The sequence below is a fragment of the Petromyzon marinus genome, chromosome 62, assembly GCF_048934315.1.
Source record: "Petromyzon marinus isolate PM22_M1 ecotype Great Lakes invasive population chromosome 62, UKy_Petmar_22M1.pri1.0, whole genome shotgun sequence".
NCBI lineage: Eukaryota > Metazoa > Chordata > Hyperoartia > Petromyzontiformes > Petromyzontidae > Petromyzon > Petromyzon marinus.
In genome coordinates, this window is record NC_133728.1 from 12226196 (window position 1) to 12252477 (window position 26282).

At 47.8% G+C, this 26282-nt stretch overlaps 1 protein-coding gene across 1 annotated transcript in view; it reads right to left on the bottom strand.

Annotated features, from left to right (window-relative positions):
- Window positions 1–12314: 12314 nt before the first annotated feature.
- Window positions 12315–26282, bottom strand: part of COPA (coat protein complex I subunit alpha) — a 74015-nt gene continuing 60047 nt past the window's right edge. The window contains exons 31-34 of the mRNA XM_032977304.2: window positions 19906–20067; window positions 18471–18583; window positions 13534–13615; window positions 12315–13138 (exon numbers count right to left, since the gene is read on the bottom strand). Coding sequence (XP_032833195.1) covers window positions 13079–13138; window positions 13534–13615; window positions 18471–18583; window positions 19906–20067 — 417 coding nt within the window. The 3' untranslated portion in view covers window positions 12315–13078. The remainder of the gene's footprint in view (window positions 13139–13533; window positions 13616–18470; window positions 18584–19905; window positions 20068–26282) is intronic.

Sequence of the window (26282 nt, forward strand, 5' to 3'; positions counted from 1 at the left end):
CAGCAATGCATGCTGACTGTGGTGGTACCTGCTACGACTACAGCATTGCATGCTGACTGTGGTGGTAACCTGCTATGACAACAGCAATGCATGCTGACTGTGGTGGTACCTGCTATGACTACAGCAGTGCATTCTGACTGTTGGGGTACTGGCTATGATTACAGCAGTGCATACTGACTGTGGTGGTACCTGCTATGATTACAGCAGTGCATACTGACTGTGCTGGTTCCTGCTTTCACTACAGCAGGGCATACTGACTGTGATGGTTCCTGCTTTCACTACAGCAGTGCATACTGACTTTGGTGGTACCTGCTATGACTACAGCAGTGCATACTTACTGTGGTGGTACCTGCTATGACTACAGCAGTGCATGCTGACTGGTAGTATCCTGCTATGACTACAGCAATGCATGCTGACTGTGGTGGAACCTGCTATGATTACAGCAGTGCATACTCACTGTGGTGATACCTGCTATGATTACATCAGTGCCTAATGACTGTGGTGATACCTGACATGAGAATAGCTGTGACTACTGACTGCGGTGGTACCTGCAATGGTTACAGCAGTGCATACTGACCGTGGTGGTACCTTATTTCACTACAGAAGTGCATACTGACTGGTGGTACTTGGTATGATTACAGAAGTGCATACTGACTGTGGTGGTTCCTGCTATGATTACAGCAGTGCATGCTGACTGTGGTGGTATCCTGCTTTGACTACAGTAGTGCATACGGACTGGTGGTATCCTGCTATGACTACAGCATTGCATGTAAACTGTGGTGGTATCCTGCTATGACTACAGCATTGCATGTGAACTGTCGTGGTATCCTGCTATGACTACAGCATTGCATGCTGACAGTGGTGATTTCCTGCTTTCTCTACAGCATTGCATGCTGACTGGTGGTATCCTGCTATGACTACAGCATTGCATGCTGACGGGTGGTACCTGCTATGACTACGACATTGCATGCTGACTGTGGTCGTATCCTGCTATGACAACAGCATTGCATGCTGCCTGTGGTGGTATCCTGCTTTCACTAAAGCATTGTAAGCTGACTGTGGTGGTATCCTGCTATGACTACAGCAGTGTATGCTGATTGGTGGTATCATGCTATGACTACAGCAATGCATGCTGACTGTGGTGTTATCTGCTACGACTACAGCATTGCATGCTGACTGTGGTGGTATCCTGCTATGACGACAGCATTGCATGCTGACCATGGTTGTGTCCTGCATTCACTACAGCATTTCATGCCGACTAGTGGTATCCTGCTATGATGACAGCAGTGGATACTGACTGTGGTGGTTCCTGCTTTCAGTACAGCATTGCATGCTGACTGTGGTGGTAACTGCTATGACTACAGCATTGCATGCTGACTGTGGTGGTATCCTGCTATGACGACAGCATTGCATGCTGACCATGGTTCCATCCTGCTTTCACTACAGCATTGCATGCCGACTGGTGGTATCCTGCTATGACTACAGCATTGCATGCTGACTGTGGTGGTACCTGCTATGACTACAACATTGCATGCTGACTGTGGTCGTATCCTGCTATGACTACAACATTGCATGCTGCCTGTGGTCGTATCCTGCTATGACTACAGCAGTGCATGCTGACTGGTGGTATCCTGCTATGACTACAACATTGCATGCTGACTGTGGTCGTATCCTGCTATGACTACAGCATTGCATGCTGACCGTGGTTGTATCCTGCTTTCACAACAGCATTGCATGCCTAATGGTGGTATCCTGCTATGACTACAGCATTGCATGCTGACTGTGGTGGTGTCCTGCTTTCACTAAAGCATTGTAAGCTGACTGTGGTGGTATCCTGCTATGACTACAGCAGTGTATGCTGATTGGTGGTATCATGCTATGACTACAGCAGTGCATGCTGACTGTGGTGGTATCTGCTACGACTACAGCATTGCATGCAGACTGTGGTGGTATCCTGCTATGACGACAGCATTGCATGCTGACCATGGTTGTGTCCTGCATTCACTACAGCATTTCATGCCGACTAGTGGTATCCTGCTATGATGACAGCAGTGGATACTGACTGTGGTGGTTCCTGCTTTCAGTACAGCATTGCATGCTGACTGTGGTGGTACCTGCTATGACTACAGCATTGCATGCTGACTGTGGTGGTATCCTGCTATGACGACAGCATTGCATGCTGACCATGGTTGTATCCTGCTTTCACTACAGCATTGCATGCCGACTGGTGGTATCCTGCTATGACTACAGCATTGCATGCTGACTGTGGTGGTACCTGCTATGACTACAACATTGCATGCTGACTGTGGTCGTATCCTGCTATGACTACAACATTGCATGTTGACTGTGGTCGTATCCTGCTATGACTAGAGCATTGCATGCTGACTGTGGTGGTATCCTGCTTTCACTTCAGCATTGCAAGCTGACTGTGGTGGTATCCTGCTATGACTACAGCAGTGCATGCTGACTGGTGGTATCCTGCTATGACAACAGCAATGCATGCTGACTGTGGTGGTACCTGCTACGACTACAGCATTGCATGCTGACTGTGGTGGTATCCTGCTATGACGACAGCATTGCAAGCTGACCGTGGTTGTAACCTGCTTTTACTACAGCATGCAAGCCGACTGGTGGTGTCCTGCTATGACTACAGCATTTCATGCTGACTGTGGTGGTACCTACAATCACTACAGCAGTGCATACTGACTGTGGTGGTGCATGCTATGATTACAGCAGTGCATTCGGACTATGGTGGTACCTGCTATGATTACAGCAGTGCATACTGACTGTGGTGGTTTATGCTTTCACTACAGCAGGGCATACTGATTATGATGGTTTCTGCTTTCACTACAGAGTGCATACTGACTGTGGTGGTACCTGCTATGATTACAGCAGTGCATTCTGACTGTGGTGGTACCTGATATGATAATAGCAGTGCATACTGACTGCGGTGGTACCTGCTGTGATTACAGCAGTGCATACTGACTGTGGTGGTTCCTCCTTTCCCTACAATAGTGCATACTGACTTTGGTGGTACCTGCTATGACTACAGCAGTGCATACTGACTGTGGTGGTACCTGCTATGATAACAACAGTGCATACTGACTGTGGTGGTACCTGCTATGATTACAGCATTGCATACTGACTGTGGTGGTACCTGATATGAGAATAGCTGTGCATACTGACTGCGGTGGTACCTGCAATGATTACAGCAGTGCATACTGACCGTGGTGGTACCTGCTTTCACTACAGCAGTGCATAATGACAGTGGTGGTTCCTACTATGATTACAGCAGTGCATACTGACTGGTGCTACCTGGTATGATTACAGAAGTGCATACTAACTGTGGTGGTTCCGGCTATGATTACAGCAGTGCATGCTGACTGGTATCCTGCTATGACTACAGCATTGCATGCTGACAGTGGTGGTATCCTGCTTTCACTACAGCATTGCCTGCTGACTGGTGGTATCCTGCTATGACTACAGCATTGCATGCTGACTGTGGTGGTACCCGCTATGACTATGACATAGCATGCTGACTGTGGTCGTATCCTGCTATGACAACAGCATTGCATGCTGCCTGTGATGGTAACCTGCTTTCACTAAAGCATTGCAAGCTGACTGTGGTGTTATCCTGCTATGACTACAGCAGTGCATGCTGATTGGTGGTATCATGCTATGACTACAGCAATGCATGCTGCCTGTGGTGGTATCTGCTACGACTACAGTATTGCATGCTGACTGTGGTGGTATCCTGCTATGACGACAGCATTGCATGCTGACCATGGTTGTATCCTGCTTTCACTACATCATTTCATGCTGACTGGTGGCATCCTGCTATGATTACAGCAGTGGATACTGACTTTGGTGGTTCCTGCTTTCAGTACAGCATTGCAAGCTGACTGTGGTGGTATCCTGCTATGACTACAGCAGTGCATGCTGACTGGTGTTATCCTGCTATGACTACAGCAATGCATGCTGACTGTGGTGGTACCTGCTTTGACTACAGCATTGCATGCTGACTGTGGTAGTATCCTGCTATGACAAAGCATTGCATGCTGACCGTGGTTGTATCCTGCTTTCACTACAGCATTGCATGCCGACTGGTTGTATCCTGCTATGACTACAGCATTGCATGCTGACTGTGGTGGTATCCTGCTTTCACGTCAGCATTGCAAGCTGACTGTGGTGGTAACCTGCTATGACTACAGCAGTTCATGCTGACTGGTGGTATGTTGCTATGACAACAGCAATGCATGATGACTGTGGTGGTACCTGCTACGACTACAGCATTGCATGCTGACTGTGGTGGTATCCTGCTATGACGACAGCATTGCAAGCTGTCCGTGGTTGTATCCTGCTTTCACTACAGCATGCATGCCGACTGGTGGTATCCTGCTATGACTACAGCATTTCATGCTGACTGTTGTGGTTCCTGCTTTCACTACAGCAGGGCATACTGACTTTGGTGGTACCTGCTATGACTGCAGCAGTGCATACTGACTGTGGTAGTACCGGCTATGATTACAGCAGTGCATACTGACTGTGGTGGTACCTGCTATGATTACAGCATTGCATACTGACTGTGGTGGTTCCTGCTTTCACTACAGCAGGGCATACTGACTTTGGTGGTACCTGCTATGACTACAGCAGTGCATACTTACTGTGGTGGTACCTGATATGATAATATCAGTGCATACTGACTGCGGTGGTACCTGCTATGACTACAGCAGTGCATGCTGACTGGTGGTATCCTGCTATGACTACAGAAATGCATGCTGACTGTGGTGGTACCTGCTATGATTACAGCCGTGCATACTGACTGTGGTGGTACCTGCTATGATTACAGCAGTGCCTAATGACTGTGGTGGTACCTGCTATGATTACAGCATTGGATACTGACTGTGGTGAAACCTGACATGAGAATAGCTGTGCATACTGACTGCGATGGTACCTGCAATGGTTACAGCAGTGCATACTGACCGTGGTGGTACCTGCTTTCACTACAGCAGTGCATACTGACTGGTGGTACCTGGTATGATTACAGAAGTGCATACTGACTGTGGTGGTTCCTGCTATGATTACAGCAGTGCATGCTGACTGTGGTGGTATCCTGCTTTGACTACAGTAGTGCATACTGACTGCTGGTATCCTGCTATGACTACAGCATTGCATGTAAACTGTGGTGGTATCCTGCTATGACTACAGCATTGCATGCTGTCAGAGGTGGTATGCTGCTTTCACTACAGCATTGCATGCTGACTGTTGGTATCCTGCTATGATTACAGCATTGCATGCTGACTGTGGTGGTACCTGCTATGACTACGACATTGCATGCTGACTGTGGTCGTATCCTGCTATGACAACAGCATTGCATGCTGCCTGTGGTGGTATCCTGCTTTCACTAAAGCATTGCAAGCTGACTGTGGTGGTATCTTCTACGACTACAGCATTGCATGCTGACTGTGGTGGTATCCTGCTATGATGACAGCATTGCATGCTGACCACGGTTGTATCCTGCTTTCACTGCAGCATTTCATGCCGACTGGTGGTATCCTGCTATGATGATAGCAGTGGATACTGGCTGTGGTGGTTCCTGCTTTCAGTACAGCATTGCAAGCTGACTGTGGTGGTATCCTGCTATGACTAAAGCAGTGCATGCTGACTGGTGGTATCCTGCTATGACTACAGCAATGCATGCTGACTGTGGTGGTACCTGCTATGACTACAGCATTGCATGCTGACTGTGGTGGTATCCTGCTATGACGACAGCATTGCATGCTGACTGTGGTGTTACCTGCTATGACTACAACATTGCATGCTGTCTGTGGTCGTATCCTGCTATGACTACAGCATTGCATGCTGACTGTGGTGGTATCCTGCTTTCACTTCAGCATTGCAAGCTGACTGTGGTGGTAACCTGCTATGACTACAGCAGTGCATGCTGACTGGTGGTATCCTGCTATGACAACAGCAATGCATGCTGACTGTGGTGGTACCTGCTACGACTACAGCATTGCATGCTGACTGTGGTGGTATCCTGCTATGACGACAGCATTGCAAGCTGACCGTGGTTGTATCCTGCTTTCACTACAGCATGCATGCCGACTTGTGGTATCCTGCTATGACTACAGCATTTCATGCCGACTGTGGTGGTACCTACAATCACTACAGCAGTGCATACTGACTGTGTTGGTACATGCTATGATTACAGCAGTGCATTCGGACGATGGTGGTACCTGCTATGATTACAGCAGTGCATACTGACTGTGGTTCCTGCTTTCACTACAGCAGGGCATACTGACTGTGATGGTTCCTGCTTTCACTACAGCAGTGCATACTGACTTTGGTGGTACCTGCTATGACTACAGCAGTGCATACTTAATGTGGTGGTACCTGCTATGATTACAGCAGTGCATATTGACTGTGGTGGTACCTGCTATGATTACAGCAGTGCATTCTGACTGTGGTGGTACCTGATGAAAATAGCAGTGCATACTGACTGTGGTGGTACCTGCTATGATTACAGCAGTGCATACTGACTGTGGTGGTTCCTGCTTTCACTACAGCAGTGCATACTGACTTTGGTGGTACCTGCTATGACTACAGCATTGCATGCTGACTGTGGTGGTATCCTGCTATGACGACAGCATTGCATGCTGACTGTGGTGTTACCTGCTATGACTACAACATTGCATGCTGTCTGTGGTCGTATCCTGCTATGACTACAGCATTGCATGCTGACTGTGGTGGTATCCTGCTTTCACTTCAGCATTGCAAGCTGACTGTGGTGGTAACCTGCTATGACTACAGCAGTGCATGCTGACTGGTGGTATCCTGCTATGACAACAGCAATGCATGCTGACTGTGGTGGTACCTGCTACGACTACAGCATTGCATGCTGACTGTGGTGGTATCCTGCTATGACGACAGCATTGCAAGCTGACCGTGGTTGTATCCTGCTTTCACTACAGCATGCATGCCGACTTGTGGTATCCTGCTATGACTACAGCATTTCATGCCGACTGTGGTGGTACCTACAATCACTACAGCAGTGCATACTGACTGTGTTGGTACATGCTATGATTACAGCAGTGCATTCGGACGATGGTGGTACCTGCTATGATTACAGCAGTGCATACTGACTGTGGTTCCTGCTTTCACTACAGCAGGGCATACTGACTGTGATGGTTCCTGCTTTCACTACAGCAGTGCATACTGACTTTGGTGGTACCTGCTATGACTACAGCAGTGCATACTTAATGTGGTGGTACCTGCTATGATTACAGCAGTGCATATTGACTGTGGTGGTACCTGCTATGATTACAGCAGTGCATTCTGACTGTGGTGGTACCTGATGAAAATAGCAGTGCATACTGACTGTGGTGGTACCTGCTATGATTACAGCAGTGCATACTGACTGTGGTGGTTCCTGCTTTCACTACAGCAGTGCATACTGACTTTGGTGGTACCTGCTATGACTACAGTAGTGCATACTTACTGTGGTGGTACCTGCTATGATTACAACAGTGCATACTCACCGTGGTGGTACCTGCTTTCACTACAGCAGTGCATAATGACAGTGTTGGTTCCTACTATGATTACAGCAGTGCATACTGACTGGTGCTACATGGTATGATTACAGCAGTGCATGCTGACTGTGGTGGTATCCTGCTTTGACTACAGTATTGCATACTGACTGGTGGTATCCTGCTATGACTACAGCATTGCATGTGAACTGTGGTGGTATCCTGCTATGACTACAGCATTGCATGCATGACAGTGGTGGTATCCTGCTTTCACTACAGCATTGCATGCTGAATGGTGGTATCCTGCTTTCACTACAGCATTGCAAGCTGACTGTGGTGGTAACATGCTATGACTACAGCAGTGCATGCTGACTGGAGGTATCCTGCTATGACAACAGCAATGCATGCTGACTGTGGTGGTACCTGCTACAACTACAGCATTGCATGCTGACTGTGGTGGTATCCTGCTATGACGACAGCATTGCAAGCTGACCGTGGTTGTATCCTGCTTTCACTACAGCATGCATACCGACTGGTGGTATCCTGCTATGACTACAGCATTGCATGCTGTGGTGGTACCTACAATCACTACAGCAGTGCATACTGACTGTGGTGGTACATGCTATGATTACAGCAGTGCATTCGGACTATGGTGGTACCTGCTATGATTACAGCAGTGCATACTGACTGTGGTGGTTCCTGCTTTCACTACAGCAGGGCATACTGACTGTGATGGTTCCTGCTTTCACTACAGCAGTGCATACTGACTTTGGTGGTACCTGCTATGATTACAGCAGTGCATACTGACTGTGGTGGTACCTGCTATGATTACAGCAGTACATTCTGACTGCGGTGGTACCTGCTACGATTACAGCAGTGCATACTGACTGTGGTGGTTCCTGCTTTCACTACAGCAGGGCATACTGACTGTGATGGTTCCTTTCACTACAGCAGTGCATACTGACTTTGGTGGTACCTGCTATGACTACAGCAGTACATACTGACTGTGGTGGTTCCTGCTTTCACTACAGCAGTGCATACTGACTTTGGTGGTACCTGCTATGACTACAGCAGTGCATACTGACTGTGGTGGTACCTGCTATGATTACAACAGTACATACTGACTTTGGTGGTACCTGCTATGATTACAGCATTAAATACTGACTGTGCTGGTACCTGATATGAGAATAGCTGTGCATACTGACTGCGGTGGTACCTGCAATGATTACAGCAGTGCATACTGACCGTGGTGGTACCTGCTTTCACTACAGCAGTGCATAATGACAGTGGTGGTACCTACTATGATTACAGCAGTGCATACTGACTGTGGTGGTTCCTGCTTTCACTACATCAGGGCATACTGACTGTGATGGTTCCTTTCACTACAGCAGTGCATACTGACTTTGGTGGTACCTGCTATGACTACAGCAGTGCATACTGACCGTGGTGGTTCTTGCTTTCACTACAGCAGTGCATACTGACTTTGGTGGTACCTATGACTACAGCAGTGCATACTGACTGTGGTGGTACCTGCTATGATTACAACAGTGCATACTGACTTTGGTGGTACCTGCTATGATTACAGCATTAAATACTGACTGTGCTGGTACCTGATATGAGAATAGCTGTGCATACTGACTGCGGTGGTACCTGCAATGATTACAGCAGTGCATACTGACCGTGGTGGTACCTGCTTTCACTACAGCAGTGCATAATGACAGTGGTGGTACCTACTATGATTACAGCAGTGCATACTGACTGGTGGTACCTGGTTGAATTACAGAAGTGCATACTGACTGTGGTGGTTCCTGCTATGATTACAGCAGTGCATGCTGACTGTGGTGGTATCCTGCTTTGACTACAGTAGTGCATATTGACTGGTGGTATCCTGCTATGACTACAGCATTGCATGTGAACTGTGGTGGTATCCTATGACTACAGCATTGCATGCTGACAGTGGTGGTATCCTTCTTTCACTACAGCATTGCATGCTGACTGGTGGTATCCTGCTATGACTACGACATTGCATGCTGACTGTGGTCGTATCCTGCTATGACAACAGCAATGCATGCTGCCTGTGGTGGTATCCTGCTTTCACTAAAGCATTGCAAGCTGTGGTTGTATCCGCCATGGACTTCAAGGGGCCCCCAAGCGAGTTGCGGTGCACCAGATACTCGGCCCTCGGTTCCACCTCACCTATCTCATGTTCGTCTAGTTTCATCAGGCGACAGCAAGATTTGTGGCTGTTGCCAGATTTGTGGCTGTCGCCTGATGAAGCTAGTTGTAATTACTGGTGAAACGATGTACTCAGATTGTGAATGTTGTGGCTTGGCTGTCCAACACACCGGTGTGCTGTATTAGTGACGAATTGACATGTTCTGTTTACATGACAACCCTTACTAGTTGGCTGTGTCGGGTGGTGGTGGGTTTTAACGAACATTTATATATTTACGCGATTTAACCCAAAAAAACCCTCTATTATGGATACATACATTTTTACATTTTCTGCACCAGTAGAGATGAAAATCAAACTGTCATTACACAGGCCTAACAAGAGGTCTACTGCAATTTTTTTTATATATTGGCACACGTGACCTGTATCTCAATGGGACCATCACGGTACGGGTTATTTTCCCACTGACTGCCACGCCAAGTCGAAACGCGTTTCTTTCAGTGTTGTTTCCTCGTACTGCTCAAACGGACTTCCCTTCCCACTGTATATTTTTTCCGAAGCTCCAATAATCATCCCACTCATTGAAGTTGTGGATGAATATGCCAACCTCTACAGTGCTGAATGAGCCAATGAGGCGAGTAACGCATTTCTTAATTACAGCACAGAGCTGGAAAGGGACGCCACGGGACAGAGGACACAGGCGCGCTTTTGTGCAGTTGCTTTCACCACGGCATCACCGTTTTTTTACGTTCTATTTGTATATTCCATTTACTTTCCTAGTTCAGTTATCTTGTATGTGTAGGTTTTTATTTATTTAAATATACCACCAGCCTCCCTCCTGTGTATTTGGTTGCCATCTGTGTCTTAGGTTGAGTTCGCATTAGTGTTAGAGGTTAGGCGAGTGGTCACGACAGTTAGGGTTGTTAGGATTGAGTTAGGGTTGGACTAAAGGTCAGGGTTAGGATTGGGGATTAGGTTATGGATTAGGGTTACGTTAGGGGATAGCATTATGGTAGTGGTTAGGTATTGATTAAAACTACCAAGTCTGGTGCATGTACAGCCCTTTCTGTCAATCCACTGCTGGATGAAGGCTTCCCCATAGATGTGCAGGTTGTGGTTTGACCATACTTCCCCACGCTGGTGTGGGTTGGGTAAAGAAAAAGGAGAGCATGGATGTGGGTGGAATCATATGGTATGACAAAATGATGTTTCTATGCTGCCTTCAGCAGCCTATAGCACCAGCTTTATTCACGGTTGGTTGCCCATACAACTCATCCAACAGCCACGGACCCAGGCTCCAGCCTGATGAGCTTCAGAGAAAGAAACGTAATTAAATAATAGAATACGACATTTCAATTGCAACACAAGCAACCATCATCAGGTACAAATGAATGAGAAAACAAACATAGTAAACTTGGAAATATAATGCAATACAACAGAGAGTCGGCCAACAAAACAGTCAACACCCCACCTGGTTGATCACATTCTTCCAAAGATTGCTAAATTTGAGAGACAAAACATCGACACGGAGACACACAGACACAAGCAGAGAGATACTCACACAGAGACAAACAGAGAGAGACACACATAGGCACACAGAAAGACGTCTGTGTCGAGGCCTTAAATAGAGGGGGGGGGCAGAGGGGAAGTTGTGTGGAATTCCTGCCCATAGGGGACGGACGAGCTGGACACTGGACTTCTACAAAAACAAGCACGGAGCGTTGTGTGGACTTACTGCCCATAGCGGCCAGGAGAGAATGGACTTATAAACAAGCACGGTAGAATGTTTTGTCTCGCTCTCAAATTTAGCAATCTTTGTAAGAACGTAATCAACCAGGTGGGGTGTTGACTGTTGTGTTGGCCGACTGTGTTGTATTGCATTATATTTCCAAGTTTACTATGTTTGTTTTCTCATTCATTTGTACCTGATGGTTGCTTGTTTTGCAATCGAAATGTCATATTCCATTATTATTTAATTTCTTTCTACGTGACTTAACCGAAAGAACCAAAGAGTAATTCCTGCAGTCACGAAGCTTCAAATGTAGTTTGAGCTTCAGAGACCTGACTAGGTCGATCGGGCACAAATGGCCTGCGATCCAGCGCTGTGAAAACAGCCGAGGGTTGGTGGAACACGCACATTGTAAAACTCCCTTCCCAGTCGGCGTCGGGGGAGGAGCCCGTACCCTGGATCCCAAGAAGAAGGTGGCACAACAAAGTGTGGCTTAATCTCTATCTGTCCCAACTCCCATTCCCATGGGTGTCGATGAGCTGTCTTAGCACGTCGAAAAGCAGCATAGGTAAGCGTGGACTCTACCACCTGTTCCCTATGTATGGGACAACGTTTTGCCACCTCACACACACGAGTCATTTTTTCTTCGGATGTTCCGGTTTCCTCCCACAAGCAGATATTGGGGGGGGGTAGCAATTGTTGGTAGCACCGGATAATCACCGCGTGGCTGCTGCTGCTGCCTTGCCGCTCATCTGTGGTTCCTCTCCTCCTGGTGCATCTCAATGAACACTGGGGTGGTGATGCAGCGTTATAAGCTGACATCATTATTTCCAAACAAGACCTGCACGGCATGTTAAGGACACTGCACATGCTATAGCCAGACTCCAGGTATATACGTTTTATTGGTTGTGCCAAGGACAATAACAAATCACAGGGGTAAAGATGCTGATACAGTCTCTCCACCCCCTAAGAGGGAGAGAGAGAAAGCTTTAACACAAACAGCACTCGAGAGTAATTAACACGGGTTAGAAGATCCCTACTCCTACACTAATGAAAAGCCACCACCACCTTAATGAGTATCACCGTCATCATTATTATCAGTTATTCATGGCATTCACAAGGTGAATTATATAATGGTGTGCATTGTCGATCTCGTTTGTATTGTTCTGCGTAAACCCATGTGCATGTGTGCCAGTGTGTGTGCCTGTATGTATGTGGAGAGCGGTGGCGTCGTGGTTAGAGCGCTGTACTATAAACCCGACGACCCGAATTCGATTCCCGCTCATGGCCAACACCAATGATAATTATCTTAACTGGTCCTGGGCCTCCCCTAGGTCGACTCAGCCTCAAATAAGTATCTGGTGGTACAGGGTGTAAATATTGTCGCTGGGAGACACGAACAGCACTTGCCTTAACAGTCTGTTCAGGATATTTTGTCTTTTGCGTGTATGCCTGTGTGTGTGCCTGTGTGTGTGCCTGTGTGTGCGCCTGTGTGTGTGCCTGTGTGTGTGTGCCTGTGTGTGTGCCTGTGTGTGTGCCTGTGTGTGTGCCTGTGTGTGTGTGCGCCTGTGTGTGTGTGCGCCTGTGTGTGTGCGCCTGTGTGGTGCATTCTTGGATGCATGCATGTGAACCAATGTGCCCGATGTGTTAGCGGAACTGCAGGGGGCTGATCCTCAGCCCAATCACGTCTTTCCCAATCTCTGTCACCTATAAAACACACACACACACACAATGATCCCCCATGCAGTCTTTCACAGACTGTTGGAGGCAAGTGCTGTTACGAGCAAGCACCTATGAAGGCCGGCATAGCACGCCAATGAGGGGGGTTGGGTGGCCAGCACTGCGCTTGGCCACCTTTGCTCAAATGGAAAGTGACCCAAAGAAAACAAGAGGGACCACAATGCAGTTTTCCAAGAACTGCACAATGCACATGCTTCTTGTCATGTGTCTGTCATGTGAATCTGTGCTTACGCCAATGCCTATTCCATCCGTAATAGGATAAAGTGGATTTGAGGAACCAATGTTCACGCCAATGCCCATTTGTCAGTCGGGCAATGGATAGGAGGACCCTGTGTATTGCTGTGAATAGGAATGGTGCTCACCTTGGTTATGCGGCAGGTTTCACCCTTAAACTCCGGGCTGTAGCAGGCGCCACTCAGGGGACACTTCTCCACTGGCTTCCCTCTGTGTGGGGGGGGGGGGCATAGGGAACGAGATGGATGCAAGAAAAAAGACATGGGAGCAATGGGAGGAGACATGGGAGACACGGGGGGGGGGGAATTATAAACATTGAGAGTTGCAGAGAGACGCAGTCACAGGGAGAGACATGGGACACAGGGAAGAGGGGGTAAGGAGGAGGGGGTGGGAGGCACAGGCAGCGGTGGGCACAGAAGACATGTCACACGGTGGCAATCGGCAGTGGGAGAGAATCAAAGACAAAGGTCCCCCGTGTAGCCTTTAACAGGCTGTCGGGACAAGTGCTGTTCGTGAGTGGCACCTATAAAGCCACACGACGGCATGGGCGTGGCCAGGACCACGCCCGGCCACCTTTGTCTCACCAGTGGTGATGAATTTCGATTTAAAGCTTTCGTGATTGCAAGGATTCATCTTCTTTGGTTCTTTCGGTAAAGTCACATAGAATGAGAATAAAATAATAAATTTATAAAATAAAATAACACAATAATATTCTCACGACGTTTCGGCCACAATACAAGCGGCCTTCATCAGGTGAAGGGACGAGACTGTCTGGTAGGACAGCGCTGGAGTGAAAAAGCCACGCTCAGATCACGACCTTTAAGCTGTGTGAGAAGCTGTGTGAGAAGAGCAGACTTGAAACACGGTAGAACGAACTCCTCTGCCATGGCAGATCACTGTTATAATTCAGTGGGCTCACATTACATTGACTTCTCCAAGACGGAGGTTCTTTGCAAACCAACCGGCTACCATGAGAGATTCGTTCATGAGGCCATTCACATATATAAGCACGGAGACAATTTCAACCGAGAAGATGGATTCTGGCTTAGTAGCCATTGGAAAGATGTTTTAAACCATTTCCGTTCTTAATTAATTGTATTTTACGATGACCTTCAGACCGCAGCTCTTTCGCCAGCATTGACTCGTAATACCTCTCACACCACGGTTAATGGTATGGTTTACAACATGGAGTATAATAGCGCCTCGCAGCTGTCTCTCTCCCCCTCCTCTGTTCCGACCATGGATGAACTCGTCCGTCTGAACGGGGCCCGTAGCTATCCGTGTTGCTAAAGTTGAGGGTAAGAATCCACCCATTTTTTCACCATATAGCATTGTGATATATAACGACTTATTGTTGGTAGCTTAGCTGATTGGAGAATATAGAGTTTATTGATAACATTAAGGTAATTTATATTTTAGTTTTTTATTGGTTCACTATATAGTATTCATTATATATTGTATACCCAGTTACTGTGAATAGCTCAGATGTGTAGGCCTTGACTTCAACATAGCCATTTCTGTGACCAGTCACTAGCTAATCACTCAGTTATTTCAATGCTAAATTCGCCTAGTTATTTCAATGCTAAATTCTCCTGTTTGATTTGTACTAGGTGCCTCGGTGAATGTGTATGCTCTGACTTTAACATAGCTATTTCTGTGACCAGTTACAAGCTAATCACTCAGCTATTTCAATGCTAAATTCTATGCTAATTCCTTTGTCAAGGGGTGCCTCTGCGGATGTGTATGCTTTAACTTAGCTATTTCAATGCTAAATTCTATGCTAATTCCTTTGTCAAGGGGTGCCTCTGCAGATGTGTATGCTTTAACTTTAACATAGCCATTTCTGTGACCAGTCACAAGCTAATCACTCAGCCATTTCAATGCTAAATTATATGCTAATTCCTTTGTCAAGGCGCTTTGTTTCTTCTCACACAGCTTAAAGGTCGTGATCTGAGCGTGGCTTTTTCACTCCAGCGCTGTCCTACCAGACAGTCTCGTCCCTTCACCTGATGAAGGCCGCCTGTGTTGTGGCCGAAACGTCGTGAGAATATTATTGTGTTATTTTATTTTATCAATTTATTATTGTATTCTCATTCTACGTGACTTTACCGAAAGAACCAAAGAACAGTGGTGATGAATTACTACACACTGCACCAGGTGCTCATTAGAGGCTGAGTCCACCTAGGGGAGACCCAGGACCGGTTCACATAATTAATGGTCGCCGGTGTTGGCGATGCGCGGGAATCGAACTCGCGTCGCCGGATTCGGAGCGCAGAGCGTTAACCGCTAAACTAACGCTCCCCACATCCACACATACATGCCTACACCCGCACAAAAACATGCACATATGGCAAGTAACATCGAACACTCCAGCTCATTGACCCAACCTCCTTTCTCCCCTGCGGCCCCGCACCCACCGTCCAAAGCCCCCCCCAGCTCTGGCTAACCCTCTCCTCATCCAATCGAGCCATCGATCTCTGCACAGATCAGAGCGGACGTGGAGAGTACATCTCTCCCCCTCTTCTCTCTCCAATAACCTCTCTCTACTTCGGCCATTCCTATCTTCGCTGGAAGTAGCCAATCAATTACTTCCACACTCGAATTTCCTCCCTTTCCACTCATCCCCGCCTACTCTTTTCTACCCTTAATAACCATCTCCACCAACCACACCAACTACTCCCCGCCATTTCCAATGGCCTCTCTAATTACTTTGTCCTCTTCTTCACTTACAAACGAATGCCATTCGCTCCTCTTTCTAAGCTTCCCCGTACCCCACCCTACACCTTCCATCTTCAGCCCCTCACCAACTCCCTACTCCGCCTGCCCTCACTGATGTCCTCCTGTGACTCTGGAGGAACTCTCCTTTACCATCTCCAAAGTCCATCTCACCCCTTGACCCTATCCCTGCTTTCCTTCTTCTCTCCGTCCTTCCCTCTATCCTTCCTACTTACTCTCCCTTTTTAATTCTTCTATATCCTCCAGTGCCTTTTCTGCTAATTACAAATCGGCCATCATCACCCCAACTCATTCAAAAACCCTCCCTTTGATGCCAACTGCATCTCCAACTACTGTCCCATTTCCCTGCTTCCCTTCCTCTCTAAAGTTCGAGCGTCTCGTCCTCTCTCACCCAAAAACTTCACCTGCACCCACTCCACCAGTCTGGTTTTCGCCCGCTCCACTTCACAGAAACCACCCTTATTACCATTCAGAACCATTGACCAACTCGGCTCACGCATGTCTCTCCTCAGTCCTCATTTTCTTCGACCTCTCCTCGGCATTTGACAATGTCCATCATCCTACTCTTCTCTGTACTCTCTGTAATATGGGCATTTCCGGCACTGCTTTATCCTAGCTTCAATCATAAATCTATCTTCACGCTCATCCTCAGTCTCCTTCACTCACTCCTGCACCCCTCTTTCACCCGTTACAGCAAGTGTTCCCCGCAAGGCTCTATCCTGGGACCCCTTCTCTTCTCTCTCTACATCTCCCCTCTCAAAACACTTTTTTATTTTATTTTATTGTTTCCATTCTACGTGACTTTCCCGAAAGAACCAAGAATATACTTATCTCCTCCTTTAACTTCTCCCACCACTTCTTCGCCGACGACATCCAAGTATTCTTCTCTTTCTCCACTTTCACTCCGGACCGCTATTCTCGAATTTCAGGCTGCCCAACTGCCTTTCAGTCTTGGATGTCGCTTCACTTCCTTGCCATCAACTCCTCTAAAACCCAGGTTCTTTTTCCCCGCTGCTCTTTCCCCTTACACCCACCCCCACCATCACCTTCCCATCCTTCTCACTCACCCCTGTCCCCTCTTCCCACAACCTTGGTATCCTCTTCGACTCCTTTCTTTCCGTCGCCTCTCACATCTCTGCCATCACCTGCAGCTGTCGTTTCCACTTTGTAAGCATTCGCAAAATACGCCCTCTCATCACCCAGTCGGCCGCCAAACTACTAACACTCTCACTCATCTTCCCTCGGTTAGACTACTATAATTCTCTCTGACTCGGTCTCCCAGCCTATGCATTCATTCCACTACAACAGATGCAAAATAAGTCTGCACGTTTCATTTACAACCTACCACACTGCTCCCACACCTCCGCCCTTCTTATAGAAATGCACTGGCTCCCCATTTACTACCAGTGTATGTTCAAGCTCCTTACGCTAGCATATTAATCTCGTCATGGCCTTGCCCTACCGTACCTCGCTTGCCTTGTCTCGTTTTACGTTCTCTCCCACCCTTTCCGCTCTCAATCTCTCCTCCTAACTGCTCCCCCCTCTCCTGGTGCACAATCCAATTTCCGCTACTTTTCCCTATTTGCCTCCTTGCACTGGAACAAACATCCCCTCCACATTAAGCAAGCACCCTCCCTGTCTCGTTTCCGCTCCTTCCTCAAGATCCACCTCTTCTCCTTGGCCCATCCTACCCTACATCCCTAAGTTCCCCCATAATTCCTGTACCTACTAGCCTCCCTCCCCACACCCCATCCCTATACCTACTATAATCACCCAGGAATGTCTGTTCTTAACGCTTGTGACATCACTCCACATCGACCAGCCCCCCTCATTAATAATCATGAGCGGGTGACGCCACTCAATATGAGGTACTCTCCCCCCCCTCACTAATAATCATGCACAACTGACGTCAGTCCACATCGAACAACGCCCCTCATTAATAATCTTCTCCTCCCTCCTCTGCGTCAACTCATTACCCTCACTACAAAGGCAGAACCCTCACGTCACGCGATCTCCGTAACGCTATTGATACATCAAAGTAAAAAGGCAGTCATGATGAACAAGGAATTATAACCTTAAAATGAAATGTTTGTGTCACCGTGCCCTTACAAATTGCACACGCATTAGTGCAATAAATATCACACCGCAGTCTGTTTTTCGCTTGCAAGTTTCAGATTTACTGCAATACACCCGTCCTTGGACGGGCAAAAGGCTAGTTCACTATATCACTTTTAGAATCCCTCATTGTACCACTCATAACCCTTGTAAAGCACCTTGGATAATGGCTCTATATAAATATAAGATAAGAAGGGGGGGGGGGGGGGGTCACCTGTAGATGGGCTTGTAGGTGGCAGCGCAGATATCAAAGGGGTTGTGCATGTCATAGTTGAGCTGGTGGGAGTCTGTGGGCGTCTTCTCACATGCAGAGAGGATCTTGCGTGTCTGGATGGGGGCAGGATCGATATTCATCGCCATCGTCAATTACCATCATCACTGCCATCGCCACCATCATCATTGTTGCAATGATCATCACTGCTATTGGTCATCAACACCATCACCACCATGATCATCACCACCGTGACCATCATCATCATTATAAATATCATCATCATTATAAATATCATCATCACCGCCACCAAAACACCCATAATCATCAATACTATCACTCCCACAACCATCATCATTATAAACATCACCAACATCACCAACGCTCCTCCCATGACCATCAATATCACCATCATCACCATGATCATTACCAACAACATCAAAGACCGATTATACTGGTAGGAACCTCCTGGTTACACCATCCCACAGTGGATTATTGTGTCTGTCCGTCGTGCATCCAAAAATGGGAGGGGTGGGGCTCCTCCCATGACCATCAATATCACCATCATCACCATGATCATTACCAACAACAACATCAAAGACCGATTATACTGGTAGGAACCTCCTGGTTACACCAGCCCACAGGGGATTATTGTGTCTGTCCGTCGTGCATCCAAAAATGGGAGGGGTGGGGCTGGGTGGAGAGGGGAGGGTGGGGAGGGGCTGGGTGGGGAGGGAGGGGCTGGGTGGGGAGGGGCTGGGTGGGGAAGGTGGGGCTGGGTGGGGAGGGGCTGGTCACCTCGTGGTGCCCTTATAAAACTCAACGTTTAACCTACTCACGCCGGCTTGTGCCCGCCCTCACAGTCGGGCATATTTGCGGAATACACCATGCTGCCGTTGACCCTGGCCATTGACCGAGCAACCCAACGTTCCTACCAGCTCCCTCCGCAGGAACGTGTTTATAAACATCACCAACATCACCAATGCTCCCATGACCATCAATATCACCACAATCATCACCATAATCATCACCATAATCATCACCAACACCACCAAAAAAGGCAACCATACCTCATATAGCCTTAATAGACTGTTGGGGCAAATGCTGTTAGCGGGTACCTATGAAGGCCGTCACGGCACAAGGGGGGGTTGGGTGGCCAGCACCATACCCGGCCGCCTTTGTCTCTCAAATAGTGATGTTTACACACCATACCAGGTACTTATTTCAGGCTGAGTCGATGAAGGAGAGGCCCAGGACCAGTTCAGATAACAGTCACTGGTGTTGGCCCTGAGCGGGAATTTAACTTGGATCGCCAGGTTCGTAAGCAGCGTGCCGACCGCTCCCCACAAAATAGACTCACACATACACACACAAATGCACTTGCGCATACTCTCTATCAAACGTGCATACACATTCGCCAAACCCCTGGCGCTCGCACCTGCTGGCCCACGTCAGGTTTCGGTCCAAGCTCTATGAGGCGGCGGGCGAAGGTGGCGGCCGTCTTGAAGTTCTTAAGCTTGAAGAAGAGGTTGAGTGCCGTGCGCAGCACCAGCATCATATGCACAGGCTGCAGGCTGCAGTGCGTGAAGTACGCAGCCATCTGCACACACACACACAGCATGTGTATACACGCTTACGCATGCATACGTGTACACAACATCAACACAAGCGCCATTCGCCACTCAATGGCAGTAACGTCACCACGACGCTTGTGCCAGGCTATGCGCACGTTGAGGCCACGTGAAGTGTCGAACGCCCGCTGGAAGGTCAATGGGCAGACTCAGGTGCCACGGGTCGACTGACTAAGATGACTGGCTGATGCACCACCTGTGCCCCCTACTGTGCCAATTGGCTCTGCTTTAGCCACCCGGCGCTCCGCTCTTTGTTGTGAGCGTCGCTCCTCCCAACTGCCCAGTAGCGTCCTTCACGAGCCTCCTCCACAGAGGCCGATCTTAACACCGCTGGTACCAGTAATTGGCAAGTCAACTCAGCTCCACATCCTCCTGTACCACACCACTCCATCTCTTCTCTAGCCCGTGCTACGCCCGTTTAGCTCCCTCGATCCAGCCGAACAAAAGCTGTTTAGGCATGCGGTGGCTGGACATGCGGGCTACATGACCCAGCCAATGCCGCCTTTCCTGCCGGAGGAGCTCACCGATGGGACTTTGTCCAGATCTTTCAAGGATGTGAGCTCATTACACAATCCAGCCTGGTTAAACCCAGGATGGATCGTAGACAGGCCAGCCTAAATGTTTCTAACCGGTGAAGACGTTCCATTAGGGGGGGTCCACGTTTCGCACGCGTAGAGAAGGGAGGGAATGACTCTGGCCGAGAAGACCTGAAGCTCCGTGCCGAGCGACAGACCAGGTAGCTTCCACACAGCATTATGCAACCGATGAAAAGATAATGTCGCTCGACTGATTCGGAGTGACACCTCTGCTGTCAAACCGGAGCTAGTCATGAGTACACTGCCCAGGTATGGGAAACTCTCCACTCTCTCCACAACTGCCCTTACACCAATTGGGAGTTGTGGGGGTGGAGTATCCGATGGTACAAAATACCCAGGCAGGTGCTTAGTTTTTGTGGGGCTGATGGTAAGGCCCCACTTCTTACTGGCAAGCTCCAGGTTCAGCAGCAGTGCCTCCAACTCCTCCTCTGAGTGAGCGGTAATTACCAGATCGGCATACATAACATGGTTGAGAAAGAGGGAGCCATCCCTTGACCGCACCCGGGCATCGATAGCCTCCCATTGTATCTGTACCAGATGGAAATTCCTCCGGTACAGCTATTGAAGGCTTCACAAACTAGGTGGTCGAAATAGATGTTAATGTGGGAGCCAGAGGACATCCCTGTCGCGCATCAAGCTGAACAGGGAATGGCTACGACTCAAGGCCACGTAGTTTTACCCGGGCCCGCTCACCATCATGAAGGTCATTGATTATCATGAGCAGAGTCAGGGACTTCGAAAGCATGAAGAACAACCCAGAGCCCAGGCCTACTGATGGTATCATAGGCCTTGACCAGGTCAATAAAGCAGAGATGTAGGTCTTGTTGGAATTTCCCACACCTCTGCTGTAGCAGACGGACAGAAAATGGCATCTGTGCAGGACTGCCCTTTCCTGAAACCGCATTGGGGCTCCACAAGCCTCTCATCAGTGTGCCTGGGAAGGCGATGTTGAATAATCCTTGCCAAGACCTTTCCCAGCACACTGAGGAGCGAGATGCCCCTGTAGTTGTTACAGTCTGTGCGGTCCCCCTTTCAATCCTGCGGAACCCGTCCAGTGGTCCAGACTGTTGTTATGATGTCATATAGGGCAGTCTGTACACAAATGCTACCCTCCCTCAGCCTTTCGCTTGGGAGATCATCTCTGCCCGGTGCCTTTCCTGGTCTCAAACACTCTCGATAGCCTTCAGTACTTCCTCAATAGATTGCACCTCAGCCAGCCACTGACAGGGGGCAACATCTTCCATATTTCGATTTAAAGCTTTCGTGACTGCAAGGATTCATCTTCTTTGGTTCTTTCGGTAAAGTCACGTAGAATGAGAATAAAATAATAAAATAAAACAATAAAATTCTCACGACGTTTCGGCCACAACACAAGTGGCCTTCTTCAGGTGAAAGGAACAAACCTGTCGGGATGACAGAGCTACAATGAACGCTGCTAAGATTCGCAGCGTCTTTTAAGCTGGTTGAGAGAAGTGAGGCACCTTGACAAAGGGGTTTACATATCAAACAGAAGAATTTAGCATTGAAACAGTTGAGGGATTAGCTTGTGACTGGTCACAGAAATAGCTATGTTAAAGTCAAAGCCTACACATCCACAGAGGCACCTCGTACATGGACGCCAAAGGGGCTGCAACAACTCAACTATCATACAGTAAACCGATGTGAAAAAAACCTAAGTAAAAATTACATCAATATAATAAATGAACTCAATATATTCTTCAATAAGCAGAGCTATTAACAGCAACCGGGTATACACTACACTATATAATGAATACCATATAGTAAACAGGTCTAAAACTAAAATATAAACTACCTCAATGTTATCAATAAACTCTATATATTCTCCAATCAGCTGAGCTACCAACAGTAAGTCGTTATATATCACAATGCTATATGGCGAAAAAATGGGTGGATTCTTACCCTCCCACATCAGCACCACGGACCGCTACGAGCCCCGTTCAGATGGACGAGTCCATCATGGTCGGAACAGAGGAGAGAAACAGCTGCGAGGCGCTGTTATAATCATGTTATAAACCATACCATTAATCGTGGTGTGAGAAGTATTAAGAGTCAATGTCAGCGAAAGAGCTGCGGTCTGAAGGTCACCATTAAATAATTAAGAACACGAACTCCTCTGCCGTGGCAGATCACTGTTATAATTCAGTGGGCTCACATGACATTGACTTCTCCAAGACGAAGGTTTTTTGCAAGCCAACCAGCTACCATGAGAGATTCGATCATGAGGCTATCCACATATACAAGCACAGAGACAATTTCAACCGAGAAGATGGATTCTGGCTTAGTAACCATTGGAAAGATGTTTTAAACCATTTCGGTTCTTAATTATTTTATGGTGACCTTCAGACCGCAGCTCTTTCACTGACATTGACTCTTAAATACTTCTCACACCACAGTTAATGGTATGGTTTATAACATGATTATAACAGCGGCTCGCAGCTGTTTCTCTCCTCTGTTCCGACCATGATGGACTCGTCCGTCTGAACGGGGCTCGTAGCGGTCAGTGGTGCTGATGTGGAGGGTAAGAATCCACCCATTTTTTCGCCATATAGCATCGTGATATATAACGACTTATTGTTGGTAGCTCAGCTGATTGGAGAATATATAGTTTATTGATAACAATGAGGTAGTTTATATTTTAGTTTTTTATCTGTTTACTACATGGTATTCATTATATAGTGTAGTGTATTCGCAGTTGCTGTTAAGAGCTCTGCTAAATTGAAGAATATATTGAGTACATTTATTATATTGATGTAATTTAGACTTAGGTTTTTTCACATCGGTTTACTGTATGATAGTTGAGTTGTTGCAGCCCCTTTGGCGTCCATGTACGAGGTGCCTCTGTGGATGTGTAGGCTTCGACTTTAACATAGCTATTTCTGTGACCAGTCACAAGCTAATCCCTCAACTGTTTCAATGCTAAATTCTCCTGTTTGATATGTAAACCCCTTTGTCAAGGTGCCTCACTTCTCTCAACCAGCTTAAAAGACGCTGCGAAGATTAGCAGTGTTCATTGTAGCTCTGTCGTCCCGACAGGTTTGTTCCTTTCACCTGAAGGTCGCTTGTGTTGTGGCCGAAACGTCGTGAGAATTGTATTGTTTTATTTTATTATTTTATTCTCATTCTACGTGACTTTACCGAAAGAACCAAAGAAGATCTTCCAATATTTGAGGCACCACAGCCACAGCAGGGTCATCCCCACTTTGTTCCACGATGTTTTCCATGCTGAGGGATTTCCCCTCCCCCAGGACCTCACAGAAATGCTCAGCAAATCTGCAAACCTGTTCCTGGGGGTTGGAGATTGAATCACCGTTCTTTCCCCTAATGATGGCAATAGGTGTGGTGCTGCAGGTAACTTTGTTGATGGAGTTAAAGAGCGATCTGTGATCGCGGGCCATTGAGGCAGACTCCATCTCCTCAACAATCAGCAACCACCACCCATCCTTGCAGTGCCTCACGGCTCTCCGAACCTCTGAACGAAGGCTGCGGTCAGCCTCCTCATTCTCTGATGTAGGATGCTGTAGACGATGAGAGTGGGCCTTTCGCTTTTTCTTAGCCGCCTGAACACCTCCTGTGTCAGCCAGGGTCTCTGGGGAGGTCTTGACCATGTACCCAAAGCAGCCATTGCAGCTACATGAGCCACAGTCCTAAACCTCGCCCATTTCCCCTCGATATCAGGGAGAGTGGGGGATGATGCCAAAACCAGCCACAAGCGATGATTAAATTCTCGCTTGCAACTTTCATCAGCTAGCTGAGACCATACCACTATGGGTTTGAATGGGGTCCTGGGTGTATACCCACCACCGGAGTGGAAGAAAGGCAGGTGCATCTTACAGAAGACAAGTAGATGGTCACTGGGCAAAGCAGCTCAATGGTAGGTCCTGGTGTCAAGGACATGGGCCCGCATCCGCTGTTCCGCCACTATGTATTCCAGCAGATGTTCTTGCTTGGACCCGGCATGCATCCATGATGTTGTGTGGATGCGCCGATGCCGGAACAGCGTTTGGGAATTACAAGCCCATGGGCTGCACAAAAATCTAGCAGCCTCCTACCGTTGTTATTGAGCTGATCTGGCCCATGCCTTCCAATCACTCCAGAGCAGGTGCCAGCATCATGACCAACTCGGGCATTGAAATCACCCAACAAGATGACAATCTAGATTCAAAGCTTTCGTGACTAGAATAATTATTCTTTGGTTCTTTCGGTAAAGTCACGTAGAAAGAAATTTTATTAAATAATAGAATACGACGTTTCGATTGCAACACAAGCAACCGTCATCAGGTAGAACTAAATTTGTGCCTTGTTCAGTCTGCCATTTTAGCTGCTTCCTTGATACCCGCGGCAGTCAGTTGCGGTTTGAGCTAGTCCTTGACGCGTCTTCGAGGTCCACTCCTGCCTAGCTTCCCATTACACAGCTCGCTGAACAGGACTCTTTTGGGCATCCTATTGTCCTCCATGCGCGAGACGTGACCACAAAAATCTAGCAGCCTCCTACCGTTGTTATTGAGCTGATCTGGCCCATGCCTTCCAATCACTCCAGAGCAGGTGCCAGCATCATGACCAACTCGGGCATTGAAATCACCCAACAAGATGACAATCTAGATTCAAAGCTTTCGTGACTAGAATAATTATTCTTTGATTCTTTCGGTAAAGTCACGTAGAAAGAAATTTTATTAAATAATAGAATACGACGTTTCGATTGCAACACAAGCAACCGTCATCAGGTAGAACTAAATTTGTGCCTTGTTCAGTCTGCCATTTTAGCTGCTTCCTTGATACCCGCGGCAGTCAGTTGCGGTTTGAGCTAGTCCTTGACGCGTCTTCGAGGTCCACTCCTGCCTAGCTTCCCATTACACAGCTCGCTGAACAGGACTCTTTTGGGCATCCTATTGTCCTCCATGCGCGAGACGTGACCAGCCCAGCGTAGCTGACGAAGCAGCAGGATGGATTCAATGCTGGGTGTCTGAGCTCTCTCCAGGACTATGTTGTTTGTGACCAAGTCCTGCCATCTGATGTTCATGATAGAATGCAGGCAGCGCTGGTGAAAACGGTCCAGAAGTCTAAGCTGTTTCCTGTACAGCCAGGATTCTGAGCCGTATAGAAGGGTGGTTACTACAACTGCCTGTATACCTGTATTTTTGTGGTGAGGCGAAGTGAGTAGCTCTGCCAGATGTGCTTGTGGATCCTGCCAAAGGAGCTTTTTGCCTTGGCAAGTCTGTTGTCAATGTCCTTGGTAACGGATGAGTTGTTGGATATTATGCTGCTCAGGTAATGTGAACTCGTCCACTGTGTTGAGATGGGTGTTGTCGATGGTGATTTATGGTGCAGTGTACACTCCACGAGGTGGGGGCTGGTATAACACCTCTGTTTTATCCTCCTCAGCGAAATAGTTCACAACGAGCTGTAGGGCCTTTTCCGTGTGTGCAAGAAGTGCGCAGTCATCTGCAAAGAGCAGTTCCAGAACATGTTGCTCTGTGGTCTTGGTCTTGGCAAAGAGAAGTCGAAGATTGAAAAGACTGCCATCGGTCCGCAATCGGATGTAGAGGCCTTCTGCCAGCTCCTCCTTTGCC